Here is a 24506-nt window from a genome sequence, read left to right on the forward strand (position 1 = left end):
TGATCTCGTACTTGTTCATCGAAATCAGATAAATTTATTAATCAAAATTACGCATATCGATATTCAATATTAAAAGTATGATTATTAATCGAAATAATTTCAAATATCTGAAAATAAAAACCATCTACAAAAGAAAAAAGAATAAACCGTTAAAACTGTTTGTTAGAATTAAAAAAAAAGAAAAAAAATTACCAAAAATTTTTCGTCCTTCTTTGTGTTCCAAAGATCCAAAAGTATCAACTGTTAAAATGAACGCGTATTCCTAAAGACTAGAAATAAAAAGAAGGAAATAAAATTTTCGTTAAAAACCAATTTTTTTTAATAAACTTTTATTCTTTTTAATTTTAAAAGTCACCAAGTCGTCACATCCGTTGGCCGCCTAAAATGAAACTCTCTTACCAAACCCTATAAGCATCCAAAGGCCAAAATGAAGGTAAAAGCCTATAGGTAACCAAAGCCTATATAAGAAAAGAAATTAGAAAAAAAAAGTGAGAGAAAAGGGGAAGGAATTTAAGAGTGTGAAAGGGAAGTGAAAGGGAAGTGAAAGGCCGAAAGGGTGAGTGAAAGTGAAAGAAAAAGAACGTATAAAAGTGTAAGGAAAGAACATGTAAAAGTAAAGGAGAAAGGAATAAGGACAGAATGAAGGAAAAGAAAAAGAAAGAACAAGGGAAAGGGAAATAAGAAAGGGAAAGAGTACTTTACAGAAACTTTAAGTTTTCAAGTGATATCATTTTGATATCATTTTGATATTATTTCAATATCGATTCAATATCGATACGATATCGAAATAAAGTATTATCACTTTGATATCATTTCGATATTAAATCAATATCGAAATGATATCGAAATGATAATAGAAATGATATCGAAACAACATCTTTAAGTTTAATTTAAAGATGTCATTTCGATATCATTTTAATTATCATTTCGATATCATTTCGATATTGATTTAATATCGAAATGATATCAAAGTGATAATACTTTATTTCGATATCGTATCGATATTGAATCGATATTGAAATGATATCAAAATGATATTGAAATGATACCGTTAAGATAAACTTAACGATATCGATTCTATATTAATTAAAAATGGTAAGTTTCTGTAAAGTAGAAGAAAGCAAGGAAATGGAAAAGAGGAAATTATAAAAAACTAACAAAAAAAAAGATTAAGCTTAAAAAAGCTTAATTAAACTGCAGTTTGCAGATCATTAATATTCGAAATAAACTTTAGTTTCTTTCCATACACGCTCTCTTTACACTCTAACTCGAAACTTTTTTTAATTTTTTTCTTTTAAAGTTTTTCAAATCGAAAACTTTTTTTTTAATTTTTATTTATTTATTTTTTTTATTTTTTATCCTACTTTACGTATATCCTTCTCCTCCTAAATATGAAAAGGAAGAAAAAAAGCAAGGCTCCACCCACCTTAAAGCCCACCTAAATACGAAAGGGAAAAATAAAGTACTCACCACCCTCTTAAATATGAAAAGGGAAAATCGTATCCACCTATCTACTTTTTATTACATTCTGGATTTTTTAATATAAGGTTCTTAGAGATCATAAGCTTTCTCACCAGCTGGCAAAGTGTATGAATTTCTTTAATTCACAAAGAAAGCCTTGCTAAAGTCATCTTTAGTGTAGGCCTAGTAATACATTGCCTTAATTGAGCGTGGCTACGAAGTTTATGATTATCAGTTTATAATTCTCGTTACATTTAGTATATATTTCTTATATTTTAATTACACAATTTATTTTACTATATATTTAATTGTAATGATATAATGCAAATTATCAAAGTAAGACAAAATTTAATAAATTATATAAATTATATTAATAAGAAAAAATGTTATTAATAATACATTTTTACAAAAAAATTTATTTTATAATACATTTGTACGAAAAAATTTATTTTATAATAAATACATTTTTACGAGAAAAAAATTTATTTTATAATACTTTTTATGAAAAAAATTTATTTTATAAGTACATTTTTACGAAAAATTTTATTTTATAATAAATTTTAAGGGTAAATTTTATTTATATTAATAAAATTATTAGAGAATTTAATAAAAATAAAATTATATTATATTACATATATCAATATTTTCAATTTCGTCATTATTTGATGGTTAACGAATTTTTTATGTGATTTTTGGAAATTATAATAATTATAGCTTCCATTAATAAAACCGTGGATAAATTGCAGCTAAATCGCTGCCTATCGTATTACAATAAAATAAATATGGCAGAACTGCTGTGACGTTGACACCTATTGGCCACTGATAAGTGATAATTATGTAGCTGCTCCGCTCCAGATATACGAGTTTCAGTAAAGTATTTTAATATTTTAATCTCAAAAATACCTTAAATATATCTTGATATATTTTAAAAATTTTACAAAATAATTGCACAATTGTTTTGAAAGCCATTGTATCTAGGTCTATAAAAATATTTCAAAAAATTGGCCATTTTTAGTAAAGTACTTTCCATTACTCCATTGTTATTTTATTTTTTTTTCCTTGATCATTGTAATTTACTTATCTTTTTTATTTATTGTTATTATTTCTTTTATTTGTACATTTCAATAAAAATAAATATGGTGATTTTATTCTTTAAAATCGTAAATTTGGCTTAAATTTTAATATTTGTAAATAAAATTTCATTAAATAAGATTATTTTGAATAAATATGTTTGCAGAAAAAATTTTTTAAAAAAATATCTTTTTAATAATAACCGATCAAAAATTAGATACATATTTGAAAAAAAAAACCCAGGCGATGATCGCCCAGGCGACATTTAGCAATCCCAATTTATATATATTAAAAGTATTTAAAATAGTAGATTTTCAAAAATGTTTTTATGCCAATTAATGATAAAAAGAAGAAACACTGCAAACAAATTTCTGCTATATACTTTTCTTAAAGTTAACATTATTAACTTTTTAATTTATGTCAGCTCATGCGGAGCTTTACTAGTATATAAAATTTGCTTAATTTCAGTTACTATGCTACTTAGGATTCTATCATAGTTTTTTTTAATTTTATCTTAATCTTATTAATGTAATTTAGTGTTTTTTTAATTTTATAAAAAAAGATCTCTAATGAAATTAACACCCAAGTAGGATTTTAAGGCGATTTTTTACTTTAAAAGGCAAAAATTTTGGTTGATCATTTCATTTTTCACCAAAATTTTCTATTCCGTTTTTGAAAATCATCCACATGCATAGTTGCCATGGATACAAAAAAAATTGCCTTTTTCGTAAAAAACTCTCAATTTAATCTTAAGTATTAGTACAGTACTGTACATGTACATGTACAAGTACAAGAACATGTACATGTACATGTACAGAGAAAGTGAACATTCACTATGGAAACTTTTTGCACTGAGTTTAACTGTGCTGCTCAAAAAGAATGTTAACTTGACAGATCATGAATAAATCAACATTTTTTAATAATATGTCGATCATTTTATTAAAATATAAAAAAAATTAATTTTTTTAATTAAAAACATCCAGCTTGACGTTTTTGTGATTAAAAAATCAAAAAAATTAATTTTTTTTTAATTAAAAACGTCCAGCTTGACATTTTTGTAATTAAAAAAATCAAAAATATTAATTTTTTAATTAAAAACGTCAGGCTTGACATTTTTGTGATTAAAAAATAAAAAAAAATCAATTTTAAAAACGTCAGGTTTAGCTTGGCATTAGTTTAGGTTGTAACATCAATATAACCTGAATGACTAATATTATTATTTTATTAAAAAAACGTTGCAAAAACGTTTTTTCTATAAGATTGTATTAGAAAAAAACGTTTCGTAACGTTTTTTTTGATATTTTATTAAAAAACGTTGCGAAAACGTTTTTCTATAAGGTTATATTAGAAAAAACATTTCGCAACTTTTTTTTTGAAAAACGTTGCGAAAATATTTTTTCTATAAGATTGTATTAGAAAAAAACGTTTTGCACCGTTTTTTTGATATTTTATTGAAAAATGTTGCAAAAACGTTTTTTCTATAATTTTATATTAGAAAAAACGTTTTGCAACGTTTTTCTTGATATTTTATTGAAAAACGTTGCAAAAACGTTTTTTTCTATAACACTATATTAGAAAAAAACGTTTTGCATCATTTTTTTTGATATTTCATTGAAAAACATTGCAAAAACGTTTTTTCTATAACGTTATATTAGAAAAAAAAACGTTTTGCAACGTTTTTTTTGATATTTTATTGAAAAACGTTGCAAAAACGTTTTTTCATAATGTTATATTAGAAAAACGTTGCGAAAACGTTTTTTCATAATGTTGCATTAAAAAAAACACTTCGCCAATTGATTATTAAGCAATTTGATAATAAATAATGGGTTCATTCCTGTTTTAAATTGATTTAATAAAAAAATGTGTGAACCTGTTTGCCATTAAAAAATTTAATAATAAATAACAGGTTTGCACAGTTTTTAATTGATTTAATAATTAAATGGTGCGAACCTGTTTTTTATTATCTAATCACTTAACAAGAAATGGGTCACGCCATTTCTTTATTAAACCATTGTGCATAGTACCCATTATTTGTTATCAAATTACTAATCAAAAATAATGGATTCTCACCATATTTTTTATCAAATTGCTAATAATTTAATATGTAATAATGTGAACTCTTAAAACTTCAAAAATTATTAAAATTAATTTTAACCCTCACAATTTAAGGGATAGTTAGTAAATAATTTATATTAGAAAAAAACGTTTTACAACGTTTTTTTTGTCATTCTATTGAAAAACGTTGCAAAAACGTTTTTTCTATAACATCTATATTAGAAAAAAACGTTTTGCAACGTTTTTTCTATTACATTATATTAGAAAAAAACGTTTTGCAACGTTTTTTCTATTACATTATATTAGAAAAAAACGTTTTGCAACGTTTTTTTTGATATTTTATTGAAAAACGTTGCAAAAACGTTTTTTCTATAACATTATATTAGAAAAAACGTTTTGCACCGTTTTTTTTTGATATTTTACTGAAAAACGTTGCGAAAACGTTTTTTCTATAATTTTATATTAGAAAAAAACGTTTTGCAACGTTTTTTTGTCATTCTATTGAAAAACGTTGCAAAAACGTTTTTTCTATAATTTTATATTAGAAAAAACGTTTTGCAACGTTTTTCTTGATATTTTATTGAAAAACGTTGCAAAAACGTTTTTTTCTATAACATTATATTAGAAAAAAACGTTTTGCAACGTTTTTTTTGATATTTCATTGAAAAACGTTGCAAAAACGTTTTTTCTATAACGTTATATTAGAAAAAAAACGTTTTGCAACGTTTTTTTTTGATATTTTATTGAAAAACGTTGCAAAAACGTTTTTTCTATAACGTTATATTAGAAAAAAAAACGTTTTGCAACGTTTTTTTGATATTTTATTGAAAAACGTTGCAAAAACGTTTTTTCATAATGTTATATTAGAAAAACGTTGCGAAAACGTTTTTTCATAATGTTGCATTAAAAAAAACACTTCGCCAATTTGTTATTAAGCAATTTGATAATAAATAATGGGTTCATTCCTGTTTTAAATTGATTTAATAAAAAAATGTGTGAACCTGTTTGCCATTAAAAAATTTAATAATAAATAACAGGTTTGCACAGTTTTTAATTGATTTAATAATTAAATGGTGCGAACCTGTTTTTTATTATCTAATCACTTAACAAGAAATGGGTCATGCCATTTCTTTATTAAACCATTGTGCATACCCATTATTTGTTATCAAATTACTAATCAAAAATAATGGATTCTCACCATATTTATTATCGAATTGCTAATAATTTAATATGTAATAATGTGAACTCTTAAAACTTCAAAGATTATTAAAATTAATTTTAACCCTCACAATTTAAGGGATAGTTAGTAAATAAATTATAATGCTTAAAAGCTCACTAACTTGTACTTAATTACCCTAGTTCTTTATTAAAAAAAAAAAATTTCAAGCCAAAATTTTCGATACCCTTATTAAAAAAAAAACTATTTTCAATAAAATTTTCTAGAGACTTCTAACAAAATTCTCCATCAAAAAAATAAAAAAACTTTTCAACCAACAATTCTCTAATGAAATTCTCAATCAAAAAAAAATATCCCTGATTAAGAAAAATTTCTAACGAAAATCTTCCATCAAAAAATACATTTTCCCTATTAAAAAAAAAATTCTTTACCGAAATTTTCTATCAAAAAAAAAAATCTCCTGTTAAAAAAATTATTAAAGAAATGATCTATCAAAAAAAAAATCTCTCCTGTTAAAAAAATTATTAACGAAATGATCTATCAAAAAAAAAAAATCTTACCTATTAAAAAAAAAATTCTATGATGAAATTTCTATCAAAAAAAAAAAAAAAATTCTCTAATAAAATTCTCCATCAAAAAATACTTTTCACTTATTAAAAAAAATTCCCAAAAGAATTCTTTATCAAGGAAAACTCCCTCCTATTAAAAAAAAATTCTTAACGAAATTCTCTATCAAAAAAAATCTCACTTGTTAAAAAAATTTTCTAGTAACGAAATTATCTATCAAAAAAAAAATCTTCCCTATTAAAAAAATTCTTCAAATAATTTTCTACAAAAAAAAAAATTCTCAATTAATTCTCTATCAAAAAAAAAAAATCTCTCCTGTTAAAAAAAAAATTGTTCCAACAAATTAAGTATATGTCAAAAAAAAATCTTATTAAAAAAAATTCTCCGAAATTATCATAAAAGAAAAAAACTCAGAAATGTCTCTATCAATGAAAAAAATTTTCTAACGAAATTTTTTATCAAAAAAAATCTTATTAAAAAATTCCCAAAGAAGTTCTACCAAACAAAGCCTTTGCCTATATTAAAAATAAAAATTCTCTACAAAATTTGTTTATAAAAAAAAGCCAATTCAAAAAAAAAATTTTTTTTAAAACTACGCTAAACTTAAAAACATGTGACCGACAATATATCAACCCTGTGCTGACAAAGAAACTAATTTTTGACAAAGATAAAATTATCAAACATAGTTGGATTAAATCAAACACAGTTGGACAAAAACATCAAGCACAGACGGACAAAAATATCAAGCACAGACGGATAAAAACATAAAGCACGGACGGATAAAAATGTCAAGCATGGTCAGATAAAACCATCAAGCACGTACAGATAAAACCATCAAGCACGTACAGATAAATATCAAGCACGTACAGATAAAACCATCAAGCACGTACAGATAAATATCAAGCACGTACAGATAAAACATCAAACACGTACAGATAAAACATCAAGCACGTACAGATAAACATCAAGCATGAACAGATAAAAATATCAAGCACGTGATAGATAAACATCAAGCATGAACAGATAAAAATATCAAACACGTACAGATAAATATCAAGCACGGACAGATGAATATCAAGCATGAACAGGTAAAATATCAGGCACGGTGTAACATTTTGTCAATCCATGCTTGATTTTTCACCCGCCCAATGCCTGATAGTTTAGTCCAGCTCGGCTTGCCATAGTATTTATCTAAATAAATAGACGGTTCATTGAGATTCTTGAGATTCTTTTATGTTCAAAATGTTAAATATATTAAACATATTTTATAAAGTTTACATATGTAATATAATTAATTTGTTTAATATAATTAATTTATATGATGAGTTGCATATTTTTATTATTATAAAGAACTGCCTGTAGTCTCCAAGAGAATTTTCCTTCAATAAAATTTTGGATCGTCTTAATTAAATATACACTTCACTTTATTTTTGTTGAAGTATTTATTTGCGTCTAATTGTACTAATAGAATTGCTTATAACTGATTTAATTTACTGATTTGTGTCATATTTTAAATTTTGTATAATATCTTTATTTAAATTATCATCATCTATATATAAACTTTATTTTTATATACTGCTTAATTTTTAAGCATCTGAAAACAGATATTAACAATATTTTTATTGGTGTAGTAACTTTTATAAAATACTATAGAAAACATTTTTTCTTATATTTTTATTGGAAAAAAATTTTTCTGAAGGCATTTTCTTGTTGTTTTGATACATAGTACTATGAAACTATTTATTATAAATTATATATGAAAAATGATTTATTCACACTATTAAACAAAATAAACAATATATTATGTAAATTATAATACATTATTTTCTTTCTTTTATTAAAATTTATAAAAATGCAATATAATTAATACTATTGCAAAAATGTAAATAACTTCACAAGTATTCATTAAATCTTGGCAAATATTGAGTTGCAGGTAGTTTCAGACCTACTGAACAACTTTTTCTAAACACTCAGAATTAATTTACTTTGACCAAAGTACTCAAATTATGCTGTGAAATTAAAAAAGTGCGCCATTGCAAAAATCCATAACTCCACAAATATCCACCAAAACTTAGTAGAAATCTGTATGCAAACAGTTTCAAATTTACTAACCAACTTTATATAGACGTCCGGAGGCAATTTATTCTGATTAAAGTGCTGAAATTACGCTCTAAAGTCTCTAGTCTATACACGAAATTTTCTTTTAAAAAATAATACTATTAAAATAGAGAATAAAAAATATATATCTTAATTACTAAAGTCAATACTTTATAAAACTCATTTATTATTATAAATGCAGTAATGTAGTTTGTGTAAGTTATAAAATTTTAACAAGCAAAAAACACAAAACATCTAAATTTGTTGTGTAACATAAGCCACAGAGATCATGTGCCCAAGCTTTTGAAATTTTGGACATGTCACATGACCGGTAAAAAAAATGCCAATCATATGTATTATAAAAATAAAATTTGACAATATTTACAATTATCTTTGCACTTTAAAGATTTTTACTACGCAGCAATAAGGTTCGATGATTGACACATCCGATGTATAAATTTGTTTATGCAGTGGTTGTGATCATATAATACATTTTGCATATTATTGCCATATTTATTCATACTAATAAAGACGTTTAATAATAATAATAATAAAATGAAAAAAAAAGATATTTACTTTATCTTTCCCTATTAGAGAATATTTTAATTAGTAATGGGTCAATGTATTGGTAAAGGTAAAGTATATAGCATAAATATATAATATAAATTAGAATTATTCGAATTTTTTAAACAAACTTACAATATTATAAATATAATAAAACTAGTTTTGTATAATATCAAGAAAGTATAATATGCAAAACAAAGATGAAATATTAAGATTTTTATTTATTAAAAAATTTAATTGTAAATAATCAAATATAATTAAACCAAATTTCAATATAACAAAAGTTAATATAAATAATATATAATTACAAACTATCAATCCATGAAGCAAAAAAAGAAACACGATCTGGTTCAACTAAGTTTGAATCAAGCTTACTTTTCTTACTTGAAGATCGTATATTAGTTTTATGTTTCTTATTAGGAACAATATGAAATCCCAAAAGCATGAATTAAGTCATGTGGTAAGATAGTATCTTTATAACAGTAAACTTTGTAAAAGAATTCTGTTGGTTCGATATATTAGGATCGGAACTAATGGAATAAATCTGTGCAATGACTTTTCAATTTTGTAATAACATCTTTGTTCCATTTTGTTGGATTATTCATTAACATTCTGTTGAGTGAACACCATTTCAATAAACTATCCAAATTTCAATTTCATCCATATATAAATCGTCCCGTTTCAACAATAATTCTAATAAAGGGGTTCTTAAAAAAATTTGTAAACAACCTAAAAATTATTCAATTCTGATAATTTTATTAATTTAAGACAAAAATTCCATAAACCTGTAAAGGTTTCATGTTGATTAACAGTTTCAAGAATTTCAATTGGATTTTGATTTAAGAATTCAGTTTGATGTTCTATCAAATATTCTTGAATATAAGTAATCATTGATTGAATATTAAGTTCATCCACCGCTATCAACAAGTTAACACATCAGAACTTGTAAATTCTTCAATTCAATATTTCCACAATAAATGAATATATAAATATAAATTAACACATTAATTATTAATAATCTATTTAAAAACTTTTTTTTTTTTAATAAAAAAACAAGTAATAAATGTATTACCTAAGAATAATATTAGATAAATGTGGTCGAATATTTTGTTTTCTTAAAATAAATTTCCCAAGCTGCTTCTGCATATACAATAGCATCATAACCTATTTCTGTTTCAAAAATTTTGAAGACATTTTCTTTTAAAAAGAAAAAATAAATATATAACGATAACGAGATAACGGGGGCGTGAATAACTTGCTCGTAATGTAGATCGACTAGCACTTATTTGTTTGGTATTATTGTAACTTAATTCTTGGTTTTTGAATTAGAATCAATTTCTCATTGAAAAATCCGTAATGAGATATGAATTTTCAATTTAATTAAAATTATAACGGCGGAAAACTTTATACAAATTAAATATTAGTATTGTTGTCTTGTCCATATTACAGGTTATACTCAGGTTTAACTGAAGAGCATATGAAAAACTATTTCTTGTATATAAAATCTGATATATTAATATTAAATAATTTTCAAGAATAATTTTTTTCGAAAAATTTCAAAAAAATTTGCATTTTAATGTCTTTAATTCTAAGATACTAGGAAAAATAAATTTTTATAGTAGTAGCATTAGTTTATACTTAGATCTAAAAAGGTTTGGATTCGCTTATTTGAAGTGACTTTTACAATGAAAAAAAATTTCATTCAAGTTTGAAAAATGCATAATTAATTGTACAAAATGATGCTATTTTATATATTTTATTATAACCTTATGTAGAAATTTTGGTTGAATAATATATCAAATTATTTAAAATGGATTAAATGGATTGGTATTACAGAAATGCTGACTAATTCAAATTAATGTTAAGAAAATATACATAAGATACTTATTAAGCCAAATATATATTAGATATAAATATTCCATTTCTTTTTATTTAATTGGATTTTTTTTAGGGGATTTTTATTAATCGGAATTTATTAACCCAAAAAATATTGTTTATTCTATAGTCAATGAATATTAATAAATTCGCATTAAAATTTTTTGATATTAACGAATTTTTTTTCTAGGTAGATTGTTTTCAATTGTATAAATACATAACAATATTAATAATTTTGTAATTAAGTCTATAATAAATTTTAAATGTTTTGATAAATCTATATAACTAAAAAAATTTATCTGACGTTTGGCCACATAAATAATTTGAATTGTGTAACTTAAAATCCCATGCAACATAATTAAAACCCATGACATGCCTCCACCTGATCTATTCAACTATTCATGGTCAACATTCCAATCAACTAATCCAATTTCAGTTAATGGTTAATCGGAATTTTTTTTTTTGATTATTAATTCAAATATTATTAGCTTCTTTTTTTCAGAAATTTACCTTTTTTTAAACCGATTTCTTTCTTTATCCTTTTTCTTTCCCCAAATTTTTTTTTGATTTTTTTTTCTTTTTCTTTCAATTTTTATTATTATTAAATAAAGAAATAAAATATTATATTAAATATATTTACAAAATTATTAACATGTAAGAAAATTGACCGGCGTTGATAGAAAATAGTTTGATTTTCAAATTCAAAAAAAGAAATTAATATTTTTTACAATATTTTATAATTAATTGAAAAAAATTGTTAATTTAATAATGGATTATTGTAACCAAATTCATATCCAAAATTCTCTAAATAATCACCAGATTTTTGAATAAAGATTTTAATTTAAATGATTTAGTTATTATTATTCTTTTGATACTCATTTTACTCGATAAGTTATTAATTTAAGTGAAATGAACAAGATTCTAATACATCTAATTGTTTCCTAAAGTTTAAGATTGTCGTAATATAAAATAATAAGAAATAATTATAATTAATTAATAAAAATATTTGTAATATTTTCATAATATCAAAGTTTTTGAGAAAATACTTTTAAAAAATTAATCAATTTTTATTGATAATTATTTTTTCACAATTCCTTAATTAATCCTAATTTCATTCTACACTCAAACGTCAAATCATTAATATAAATATCTACATTATATTATTCTAATATTATAAATATAACTTAATACATATTATTTTATTATTTTTTTGATTAACTAATTAATACCTATATTAATTTTATAATTATAAACAAAAAACTACTGTAACCATCTTTAATTTACTTAGTATTACATTCTATTACTAAATTTTTCTATTTGACACACCACAATCATCTATCCAATATTGACCGCAGCAGAAGTGTCTATTAGCAGACAACACAGCAAATTTGAGAATTTACAATGATTACATATCCTGATCTGCAATAAATGACGTTATTGTCAAACATGACCAAAATGAGTTACTTTAATTAATATTTTTACGTTGTACAATGCAAGAGGTCGCATCATACAATAAAAAATCAGAATCTTCTTACTTTTAATTAGTTTTGCCAAGAAATAAATTAACTCGTTTTGACGCATTAAAATATGCGTGGTTTCATACACAATGATGTACGTAATATGCTGATATAACATTAATATAATGTTTAATTACTAATTTGGGCATTTGGCGTTTACATTCTTTATATTCACTTCTCTTTATTTAATTGATACATGTAACTGGATTTAAACAAAAGTATTGGTTCAAATAATGGCAATTTAAAAATTAATTAGATCAATTATTGAAGGCAATTTTATTAAGTTTAATTAATTTTAAAACATAAATGGAAAGAAAAATACTGATAAAAAATGCTGAAAGTCTATTTTTTACATAAAATTTTAATGTTCAGTAATTGCGTGTGATTGCAATCGGTATGGTGCCTATCACTATGTATGATTATTCTACTAAACCTTTCCAGATTCCAATAGATCTTTCCAAAAAAAAAAACGCCACTATTATTATTAAGCATTAAAAAAAAAATCAATTTTGTTAAAATAATGTAAGGTTAGAGTTTATATCCGTTATCCGTTAAAAAACGGATATCCGCGGATATTCGAATATCCGGATTTAACGGATACAGAATTCCGGATATCCGGATAATCCGACGGATATCCGGATATTATTCGTTAAGAGTAACTTGGACAAATTTTATAATGCCGGCCAGAATTACGCTAAAATATTTCCTTTTTTAGACATATATGCTACACAACCTCTTAAAAAGGAAAATTTTGATTTTTAGAAAAATAATTTTTTGTGGAACGGCTATCGCTAAATATGGAAATGATCATCTTAATAAGGCGTAATCCTGGTCGGAATTATAAATTTGGCCTGAATTAGTCTTCAATATTAAAATATCCGGGTAATATCCGGATAAATCAGCTGGATATCCGGATAAACGGATATAAACTCTATGTAAGGTACATTTTGTTACGAACATCTTCATAAATTTGAAAAGATTATTCCTTCTTTAGATTCCAAAAAATATTACTGGATTAAATCACCAAATTTTTTTTTTTCAGACTTTTATTAAAAATCAAATTTTGAAAATCATTAATCATATTTGGTTTCATTTAAAGATTCTTCTCAAAATATAAAACATCTCTGTTTATTAAATTCTAAATTGTTCGTCCTATAAAGAATCTTTGGATTAAGTATTTCTTACTTTATGAAAGAATTCAGTTCACTTTGTATCAATATTTTATTGCTTAATTTTTTATTTTATTCATATATATTTAAAACCATATTTGATTGTTTAATATTGTGTCGGTTTGTGAAACTTTAATGTTGCACAATGCAAGTCTCATTTATGATAGTTCTAAGAATTCTCAATGGAACGTACAATAAAATCGAAACGTCTTTTAGAAATTAATTTTAGCCATATTAAGCCATTAAAAAAAAAACAATTTTTTACAATGTAAGATCCATTTTTGTTTCAAACATTGGAAACTTCTATCGGGAATTATACATAGAATTTTTAGTTGTAAAAGAATTCATTGTTTTAATAAAAAGACCATTTTTATTACAAAAAGTATATATATATAGAAACCGTTTCTGTTAAATATATTCAAAAAATAATCAAATAAATTAGTAGATAAATAATTATGAACCAATTAACAAATTATAAATATAAAATTGACTTTTTGATACCAAATGACACATCTTCATTTCAATCAACGCAAACCATAATTAAATCAAAGTATAAAAAAGAGAAATGTAATGAATGTAATAAAAGAAGGTATCGTTTAGACGAAACTCACCTGGTTTGTCACGTTTGTTATAAAACGAAGGAAAAATTTATACCGAGTGGAAACCAAATTGTTGATGATTTCATCAGATATACACAAGTTAATCTTATCAAAAAGGCAGGAAAAATGGAGTTTGTTCCCTATAATCAATTCAAAAATATAGAATTTATTGCTGAAGGAGGATTTAGCAAAATTTATAAAGCGGATTGGATTAATGATAGTCCAATTAAACATAAATATCTTTTTGATTCGTATTATAATACAATTGTTCTCAAAAAACTAAATAATTCTAAAAATATCACGTCTAAGGAGCTAAATGAGGTAACATACAATATTCTAAAATAATATGCTTTAATAAATCGTAGATAATTAATGACATAACCTTTTTTGTTCTAGCTTAAAATATTTTATAATTATTATACAAAATGGAAAACTCAGTATGATAATGCCCTTAAAGCTAATAAGATATCTCCCGAAACTTATGTAACTCAGTGTGAGAATTATATTAGTGATTATTTTGGTATTACTCAAGACTTAAATACACAGGATTTTATGATTGTTATGCCATATTATAGTAAAGGTGATTTAACACATTATATTAGTAATGATTTTTATAACATTAAATGGCATAAGAAGCTGAATAATTTAAATAAAATCGCGAATGGACTTATTAATATCCATAATTTAGATATTATTCACAGAGATTTACATAGTGGAAATATTTTTTTTCATAGTCCAAAGTTTGGATGTCTATATCCATATATAGGTGATCTGGGAATAAGTAAATCAGCAACTGAATCCACAGATAATAATGAGAATTATGGTATAATTCCTTATATGGCACCAGAGATTTTTCAAGGACAAAAATATACTAAAGCTTCAGATATATATAGTTTTGGAATGATTATGTGGAAATTGATGACAGGTAGAAGACCTTTTTGGGATCGAAATCATGATACAGAGCTTATTATTGATATAAGTGATGGTTTACGACCACCAATTGTCACAAATGCACCCGAAGGATTTATTGAATTAATGAAAGAATGCTGGAACTCTAATCCAGATAAAAGACCAACAGCTACTTATATATATAATATAATTGAAGAAATATATCGGAAGGAATATGAAAATTTCAAATGTAATAATGAAACTACAATTACAGAATTATCAGATATTGGACCTGTTCCAAAAAATAATCCAGGTGCTATTTATAGAAGTAGAGCTTTAAGTGATATGATTAATTCTGCAATGTCTTTAAGGAGTTTCAGAAGTCAATCTGTTAACTTAGAAAAAGTTAAACGAAAGTTTGAATATAATAATCATGATGATGGTATGATATCAATTAAATTTGCAATTTGTAATAAGAATTTATAATTTATAGTATTTATTAATTAAAATTTATTTAGGTCAAAGTACTAAAAGAAAAAAATTATTTGAAAATGAAAATAATGGTAATAAATTTTTTTTTTTTGCAATATATCAATTTCATAACTTGATTTAATAAAATTTACGTGTAACTTTTTTTCTTTAGATTATTTTACAAAAGAAATCGAATTAGATATTGATATAAAATCTTTAGATAATAATGGTAAGTAACTATATATCATACTATAATAATTTTTAATATTAAATTTTAATATAAAGCTCTTAATTCATTTTACAGAATATCTTACCCAGGAGTATGATTTTGATATCTAATTTAAAATTATCAAACCGTTTATAGAAAGTGTATTTTATTTTATTTATCATCAATAATGGAAACACATTATATTATCCGGAATATAGTGAAGGACTTTATCCTATCTACATTCAATCACATGCGCAGTAATTTAAAACGTTTATGCTGCGCCAACCGCGCGGATCCAAATTTCCATCACTGCCGCTAACGTCACTTTCAACCCATAAATTATGAAATTGCTAATTTTTATATGTTTGTTATATCATAATAAAATTAAATAACGGTTTCCGTTTTCCTAGTATAATTTTAAAAAATTTGTTCATTTTATACGGTAAAAAGAAAAATCAGTTTTATTAAAAACTGAATAATCTTTTTTCTTTGATCCTTAATAGAATAGTCGTTGATTCTAAATTTAAATAATTTGAAAGATTAAAATATATTTAAAAATATATCGTACATATAAATATAATTTCTATGAACAACAAATAATTGTATGTAACAGTATTAATGTGACATACCAGGTAATTTTTCATCACCTCTTCGTTAGATAGACGCCAGTTAAAATAACGAAAATTGCTATTTTAATAAAAATGACTGCTTAATACAAAAATTTTTAATTTATGAAAATTATTATGAAAAATTATACCCAATTTCTCCATCAACGCAGCCACTTAATATCCAACTTCTCATTGCGGTCCATACACCATTTATGAAGATATCCATTCTCTTTTCAGAATCAGAAAGTGTGTAAGTTAAATGGTACCATTTGTTTAACAAAAGTCCATCCCCAACTGTATAAATTCCTACATTATCATTCCAGCTACCGTGAAACAGGGACGTAATTTGGAATTATTTGCATGTAAGAAAAGTCCAGGCGTGCGCACGAGTCTTTCTCTCTCATTACCACCTAAATGTATTTCAAGTGTAGTCAATTTAAACATAATTTTAAACATAAAAAAAAATAATCTAATAATTCTCAAGAAACTACCTTTACGAAAATAATAGCCCAACCAGAATAATGACTCTTAAGCTTTATTCGTAGTGTTACTTACAATTCATCATCCACCTCGGGTAATTCAGCATGTTGCACTGTGATACATTGTTTTTCTTTTAATTTAATAGGCTCCGAGATAATCTCATAGAATTCTCTTACAAAAAATTTCTTCATCTTCTTTGATAGAAAACAAACTAATATTAATTTAATTAATATTTTTCAACTATTAAAATTATAATGTTACAATAAAATAATTTTGCATATTGCCTTTCACAATAATGAAGTTGCTCCCGATTGTTCAAGGTATCCGCAACGCCGAATTGCACGTGCAGTTGTTAGATATGACTTTAACATAATAATGTAATAAACGAGTTTTTACCTGTTTTGCAAGTCTACTTTGGTAGAAATTCAGCTTACAATAGGATTTCAAACTTCTTTTATAATTTTTTGAAAATAACAATCGTCATTAGAGACGGAATTACATAATGCTGGTTAAATTATCTATAACGAAAGATCTTTGTATTACTGATGACGTTACTGATGACGTTAATGTGTACCTTAAAATTTCACGAGATTTTTCATGTCTGTATAATTAATTAAAAGTTAAATTTTCATTGAATATATAAGACTACTTTTTTTTATATATATATTATATTATATATAGACTTATTTTAAATATTTTGAATGGCTATACAGCTATAGAACAAGTGTGTATACATGAATCATAGTAATCACATGATGTGCAGTATACTTCCGGTTTTAAATTCCCATACTAGAAAATAATTCTCTTTGGTTACAAAATTTCATCTCTTTTATTTTCTTAAATAATTAGTTATTTCTGTATGAAACTCACTCTATCGTTGTATTAAAGTTAATGAAATTATGTAATAAATAAATTAAATTAAACAAAAGGTTGTATTCCGCGTATTCCGCGATGATATTTAAAAAATAAATACAATTTACTTTCGTTTCTAAATATAATTTTCATTTCATGTTTTGATAAACTTTGGAATTTATAACATTTATTTATTAAATAACTAGGTGTAACCCGTCGCGCTGCGCCGGGGATAAAACTTGCCCAGAAAAGTAACAATTATATGGCTATATTTTAGAAATAGGCTTAGTATTTTAATAATATTATTTACAGTATGATAAAAACAATCTAATAAATTTATATAATTTACATATTTATACTAATAAAAGTGAATTGTGTATGAATGTTATATATAAAATATTACATATGAAATATTGTTATACATACAAAATGTTATTTTTAAATGTGAAATCTATTTATAGAATGAAATATTTCACAGTATTCAATGTTTCTTGTCTTGCAGTTCTCACCATTATCTATAAAAACCTTAACATATAATTGCTCATGTGTAAAGACAGGTTCAGGTAGGTAAACACCAACCCTGCTCAGAGTTTGCCCTTGTGATTTATTAATTGTTATTGAGAATGCAACACATACTGGAAATTGACATTGATTCAAAGTAAAGTCTCATTATTTTTCACCTCATATTACTTCTCATTATTCGTTTCCCATTATTTTCTATTACATCTTTTCATTTTCCATTATTTCTTTTTTCCTCCTGTTTACTTCCTATCATTTCTTTTTGTCTCTCATCGCTTCTTTTTGTCTCTCATCGCTTCTTTTTGTCTCTCATCGCTTCTTTTTGTCTCTCATCGCTTCTTTTTGTCTCTCATCGCTTCTTTTTGTCTCTCATCGCTTCTTTTTGTCTCTCATCGCTTCTTTTTGTCTCTCATCGCTTCTTTTTGTCTCTCATCGCTTCTTTTTGTCTCTCATCGCTTCTTTTTGTCTCTCATCGCTTCTTTTTGTCTCTCATCGCTTCTTTTTGTCTCTCATCGCTTCTTTTTGTCTCTCATCGCTTCTTTTTGTCTCTCATCGCTTCTTTTTGTCTCTCATCGCTTCTTTTTGTCTCTCATCGCTTCTTTTTGTCTCTCATCGCTTCTTTTTGTCTCTCATCGCTTCTTTTTGTCTCTCATCGCTTCTTTTTGTCTCTCATCGCTTCTTTTTGTCTCTCATCGCTTCTTTTTGTCTCTCATCGCTTCTTTTTGTCTCTCATCGCTTCTTTTTGTCTCTCATCGCTTCTTTTTGTCTCTCATCACTTCTTTTCGTTTCCCATCACTCCCATCACTCTTTTTCATCTCTTACCACTCCTCTTTGTCTCCCATCACTCCTTTTCGTCTCTCACCACTCCTTTTTGTCTCCAATCACTCTCTTCGTCTCCAATCACTCCTTTCGTCTCTCATCACTCCTCTTTATCTTCTCATTACTTCTTTTTGTCTTTCATCACTCTTTTTCATCATCCATCATGTCCTATTTTTCCTTTTTGTTTCCTATCACTTCTCATTACTTTTTTTTACTCCCTTTCTTCTATTACTTTCCATTACTCCATTGTTATTTCATTTTTTATTAGCATCTTTCTTCTTGATCATTGTAATTTACTTATCTTTTTTATTTATTGTTATTGTTTTTTTATTTGTATCACTTCATTAAAAATAAATACAGTGATTTTTTCTTTAAAATCGAAAATGTGGGACTTAAATTTTAATATTTGCTTCATTAAATAAGATTATTTTGAATAAATATATTTACAAAAATTTTTTCTATATGTTATAATAAAAAAAAGTATAAGAAAAATTTCAAATCAACTAAAAAAAAAATATATAATCTCGCAAAAATCTGTAAACTTCAATTTAACCAAAAAATAATAATTGTACAAAAAAATAACAAATGACATAAATATTAGTTGATTAAAAAAGTGAGATTAATACTAATTAGTATTAGTAAAACACCAGTAATAGGGAACTAAAATTATTTTTTTTATACTTTAGTAATTAGCATTTGCTGATCAAATCATCTTAACTTTTAAGTATAGATCAGGCGCAGAAATGGGAGTTTTTTTATCATGAATTTGATAATCATTTTACAATCACATGAAAAATACTATTATCAATTATTCAAAATTTACAGAATTATAGGATATTAATTTTTACCTAAATAAGTATGTTTATTAAAATAAAAATAAAAATAATACCTTGAACGTACACTGCGTTCAAATGCACCCTATCACATGATTTATTGTATTTTAAATTTGATTGGCTGATCAGTGTTATCGTTTATTTATTCATCAAATAATCTTATTCATTATTTAATTTTTTGAAATGAAAAGGGTTTTTAAAGTTTTTTTTTTGAAACAGTTAATAAACTGATATAACTATATAAGTCTTATTGTTTTCTATTACCTTTTTCTGTTGTTAAAATTTATTAATTGTTTCCAGGAGTCCATTTCATCTCCAGGTGGTGTTCCTATAAAACCATCAAAAGAATGTTAGGAAACATTCTTGAACAAAATTAGTAAAAGAAAACAAAAAATCTTTTGTCTCCAAGAGTCTCTGGGAGGTATTCCTATAAAAAAAATTATTCAAAAAACGTTAGGAAACGTCCTTAAACAAAATTAGCAAAAGAAAATGAAAAACCTTTTGTCTCCAAGAGTCTCTGGGAGGTATTCCTATAAAAAAATTATTAAAAGAACATTAGAACATTCTTGAATGAAATTAACAAAAGAAATGAAAAGAAATTTACTTTTCGTCTCCAAAAGTCTCCAGGAGACATTTCTATAAAAAAAAATCATTGAAAGAATATTGGAAACATTCTTAAACGGAATTAACAAAAGAGACGAAAAAATAAAACTTATCTTTCATCTAGGGGATGTTCCTACAAAAAAAATTATTGAAAGAATGTTAGGAACGTCCTTGAATGAAATTAACAAAAGAAACTTACTTTTCGTCTCCAAGAGTTACCAGGGCGTTCCTATAAAAAAAATTGTTGAAAGAACATTAGAAACATTCTTAAATGGAATTAACAAAAGAGACGAAAAAAGGAAACTTATCTTTCATCTAGGAGATGTTCCTACAAAAAAAATTATTGAAAGAATGTTAGGAACGTCCTTGAATGAAATTAACAAAAGAAATAAAAAGAAACTTACTTTTTGTCTCCAAGAGCATTTCTATAAAAAAAAATTGTTGAAAGAACATTAGAAACATTCTTAAATGGAATTAACAAAAGAGACGAAAAAAGAAAACTTATTTTTCATCTAGGGGACGTTCCTACAAAAAAAATTATTGAAAGAATGTTAGGAACGTCCTTGAATGAAATTAACAAAAGAAACAAAAAGAAACTTACTTTTCGCCTCCAATAGTCACCAGGGGCGTTCCTATAAAAAAAAATTATTCAAAGAATGTTAGGAAATGTTCTTAAATGAAATTAATAAAAGAAACAAAAAAGAAAATTTACCTTTCATCTCCAAGAGTCACCAGGAGGTGTTCCTATAAAAAAAAATTATTGAAGAATGTTAGGAATGTTCTTAAACGAAATTAACAAATATAAATGAAAAAGAATTTTACCTTTTGTCTTTAAGAGTCTCCAGGGAGTGTTCCTATAAAAAAAAAATTACGAAAGAATGTTAGGAACGTTGTTCTTGAACGAAATGAATGGGAAAAAAAATCGAAAAAAACACACCTTTTATTTTTAGGGGTCCATTTTGTCTTCAGGGTATTCCTACAAAAAAAGAGTAATTAAAAAACGTTCCTAAACAAAGTAAAAATAAAAAATAGATTGATTATCACCAATAAAATTTTAAAATCATGTCACGTGAGTGGGTGCAGGTGCATTCAAATTTTAAACCCTTTTATCTATTATTTAAAAAAAAATGGGTCATATTTAGATTAGTCATTAAAAATTGTTTATTTATCCATATTATTGATTTATTATCTGTTTAAATTTTTGGATCGGTAAATCAATATCATGAATACCGATCATTACCATTTATTTATATCATCATTTTATCATTAGTACTATGAATGCCGATCATTTTATTATATAATAAATCATTAAATCGTACTATGATTTGAAATTATCGTAGCTTTATTATCAAATTACCAAAAAAAAATATTTTAAAAAAGCTATTATAAAATTAAAATTATCTATAATATTATAATTTCGTATGATTTTACAATTTTATTTGTAATCTGTAATAAAATTAGTAGACACACATAATAATATAAAATATATTTTTGATCTCTGTTTCATATGATATATCATATATTATATATTAATTTTTTCATTATATAGCATATATTAAAGTAAGTTAAATTAATATCATAAATACATAAATACTGTTCATCTATATAATTAAAAAAATTCTGTAACATTTAGATTATCTTGTATAAATAATTTGAATTGTGTAATGGGTGGTCCGTCTGCTCCTGAAATATTTGATCTATATTATTATAGTTAAAATTCATTAATCAGTAAATTATAGCATTAATACAAATTGCTAATCATTGCTATTTTATTACTGAAATTAAAAAAAAATTAAATTAGCCCATTTATTGATTACAAATACTTATTATAACTATGTACTCTTTTCATAAGCAGATATTTACTAATTACTCTAATGCACTATAATTATATAATTCTAAATATAATTTATATCATTCTACTAATCAAAAAACTGTAACCATTTTTAATTTACTTAGTATTACATTATAATACCAAATTGTTCTCGGCCTATTTAAACAAACTCATTAGTCCCAGTGCGAAGCAACGGGTAACTGCTAGTATATAATTAGTAGTACTGTTAGGCGCAGATGAATCATGCATTACACAATTTAAAGATGATTTATACAGGCTAATCTAAACGTTAGAAGATCGACATGTATTTTTTTATTATATTATATAGATTATTATGAAAAATTCTTACATTTTATTTTCATTGTACAGTAAATATTTTACTCTTTTAATAAGCAACATGTAGAAAAAAAAATTCAAGCTCTTAAAATAACAATATTCGATCATGAATCTGTAATATTATCATAAATATGACCTTAATAATAATGCTAAAAGACTAACTTTGAATTTAAACCATATTTATATGATTTTGGAGTAAATTCTTCAAATTATTTTTCGTTTAATTATTTCATTGCTTCAAAGGATCAATTCTTTTCCAAAATATTCGTCCTAGTTTATTTTATGACAAATCAAAATAAAATTAATTATTATATATATATATATATATATATATATATATATGCAACAATAGTAATTACAATGTTTATAATGTTTATTCAAACTACAAGTTTATTTATTATTGAAAGTTCTTTTAAAAATAAAAAAAATAAATAGTAAATTATTTAAATTACATACTAAGAAATTTGCAAAAGTTATTTTGCTACTCTAGTCTTAGTGTTTAAATAATTGAATATGTATAAATATTGATTTAAATTTAATTCATAATATAAAAAAAAAGTTTGTAAAAATAATAATAAATTTTTAGGATGTCCTAATTTTTTTAGATACATCACCTGTAATTTCTAATTCATTTTGCTTTTCATCATCATCTATAAAGCAAAATAAAATTATAAATTATTATTTTTCGCTATTACTATAAAATACTAAAAAAAAAAATAATATACCATTTACATCCAAACTATGCTTTTTTGTTTGTTGCTCAATTCCTTTTTTATGATCATCTTGTATAACTGAAAAAAAGTTTATTTTATTAAAATAACCTTAATTAAATAACATTATAATTAGATTAATATGATTCACTTACTATAATTTGAATTAATTTCTAATTTGTCAAATATTTTAAAATTTAATTTAATAAAAGTAAGTTAATTTATTTTAAAGTAATATCAAATTTAATAATGAGCATTTACCTTTATGTTCACTTGATTCAATATTAACATTTTTCTCATTACTTAAATTATTAAAATCATCAACTAAAAATAAAAAAAAATAAATAAATAAACTTAAAATTAATTACATATTAATTTAAAGCTAAGAATACCTATCATTATTAGGAATGTTCAAACTATAAGGTTTACTATGGAATGCTATAAAATTATCACATATATATATTTAGAATAAAATTAAATGTTAAATATTAATAAATTATTGTACTTTACTAAAAATGGCCAATTTTTTGAAATGATTTTGTAATAATTTTAAAATACTACAAAAATACATTTAATACATCAAAATGTTTTTATTATATTTTTGCTATTATTTTGTGATTGTATTGTATCTAGGTCTATAAAAATAACTCAAAATAATATCACAATAATTTTTTAATGTTTTTGTTATTATTTTATTATTATAATATAATTAACTTTGATATTATTTTAATATTTTAATCTCAAAAATACCTTAAATATATCTTGATATATTTTAAAAATTTTACAAAATAATTGCACAATTGTTTTGAAAGCCATTGTATCTAGGTCTATAAAAATATTTCAAAAAATTGGCCATTTTTAGTAAAGTATATACCTTCTTGTTCTTCTATTTTGTAATTTTATTTAATTGAAAAATATGAATGTTAATATACTGTATGATTATATATAATATTATAATATATTCAAATGATACTACTACCTTCTGTTGCATTTTTTGGTTCAGGTAAATTTTCAAATTGATAAATTTTACTATTATAATTTATGTTCGTTGGATGTTGATCGGAAATTATTTGTTTTTGGCTATCATCTTGATAGTTTTGAAATTTTAATAATAACTTATGTACTTCTTTTCTTAATGTACAAATATTAGGTCTCTTTGTTGAATCAGCATCCCAACATTGTTCCATTAATTTTTT

At 24.0% G+C, this 24506-nt stretch overlaps 3 protein-coding genes across 3 annotated transcripts; 1 reads left to right on the top strand and 2 right to left on the bottom strand.

Annotated features, from left to right (window-relative positions):
- Positions 1 to 14008: 14008 nt before the first annotated feature.
- On the top strand, positions 14009 to 15850 carry OCT59_021209 (uncharacterized protein; the record flags this gene model as incomplete). Its single annotated transcript, XM_066149707.1, has 6 exons — positions 14009 to 14473; positions 14549 to 14975; positions 15258 to 15482; positions 15559 to 15603; positions 15684 to 15740; positions 15816 to 15850. The coding sequence occupies 6 exons, from the start codon at positions 14009 to 14011 to the stop codon at positions 15848 to 15850; spliced, it is 1254 nt and encodes a 417-aa protein (XP_065990588.1).
- Positions 15851 to 16215: 365 nt separating this feature from the next.
- OCT59_021210 (uncharacterized protein) lies at positions 16216 to 16998 on the bottom strand (the record flags this gene model as incomplete). Its single annotated transcript, XM_066149708.1, has 4 exons — positions 16216 to 16236; positions 16349 to 16406; positions 16477 to 16650; positions 16883 to 16998. The coding sequence occupies 4 exons, from the start codon at positions 16996 to 16998 to the stop codon at positions 16216 to 16218; spliced, it is 369 nt and encodes a 122-aa protein (XP_065990589.1).
- Positions 16999 to 23182: 6184 nt separating this feature from the next.
- Positions 23183 to 23709, bottom strand: OCT59_021211 (uncharacterized protein; the record flags this gene model as incomplete). The annotated part of the gene is made up of 5 exons (XM_025333910.2): positions 23183 to 23250; positions 23326 to 23391; positions 23466 to 23483; positions 23572 to 23634; positions 23703 to 23709. The coding sequence occupies 5 exons, from the start codon at positions 23707 to 23709 to the stop codon at positions 23183 to 23185; spliced, it is 222 nt and encodes a 73-aa protein (XP_025188360.2).
- Positions 23710 to 24506: the final 797 nt, after the last annotated feature.

Source organism: Rhizophagus irregularis, chromosome 3 (genome assembly GCF_026210795.1).
Source record: "Rhizophagus irregularis chromosome 3, complete sequence".
Lineage (NCBI taxonomy): Eukaryota > Fungi > Glomeromycota > Glomeromycetes > Glomerales > Glomeraceae > Rhizophagus > Rhizophagus irregularis.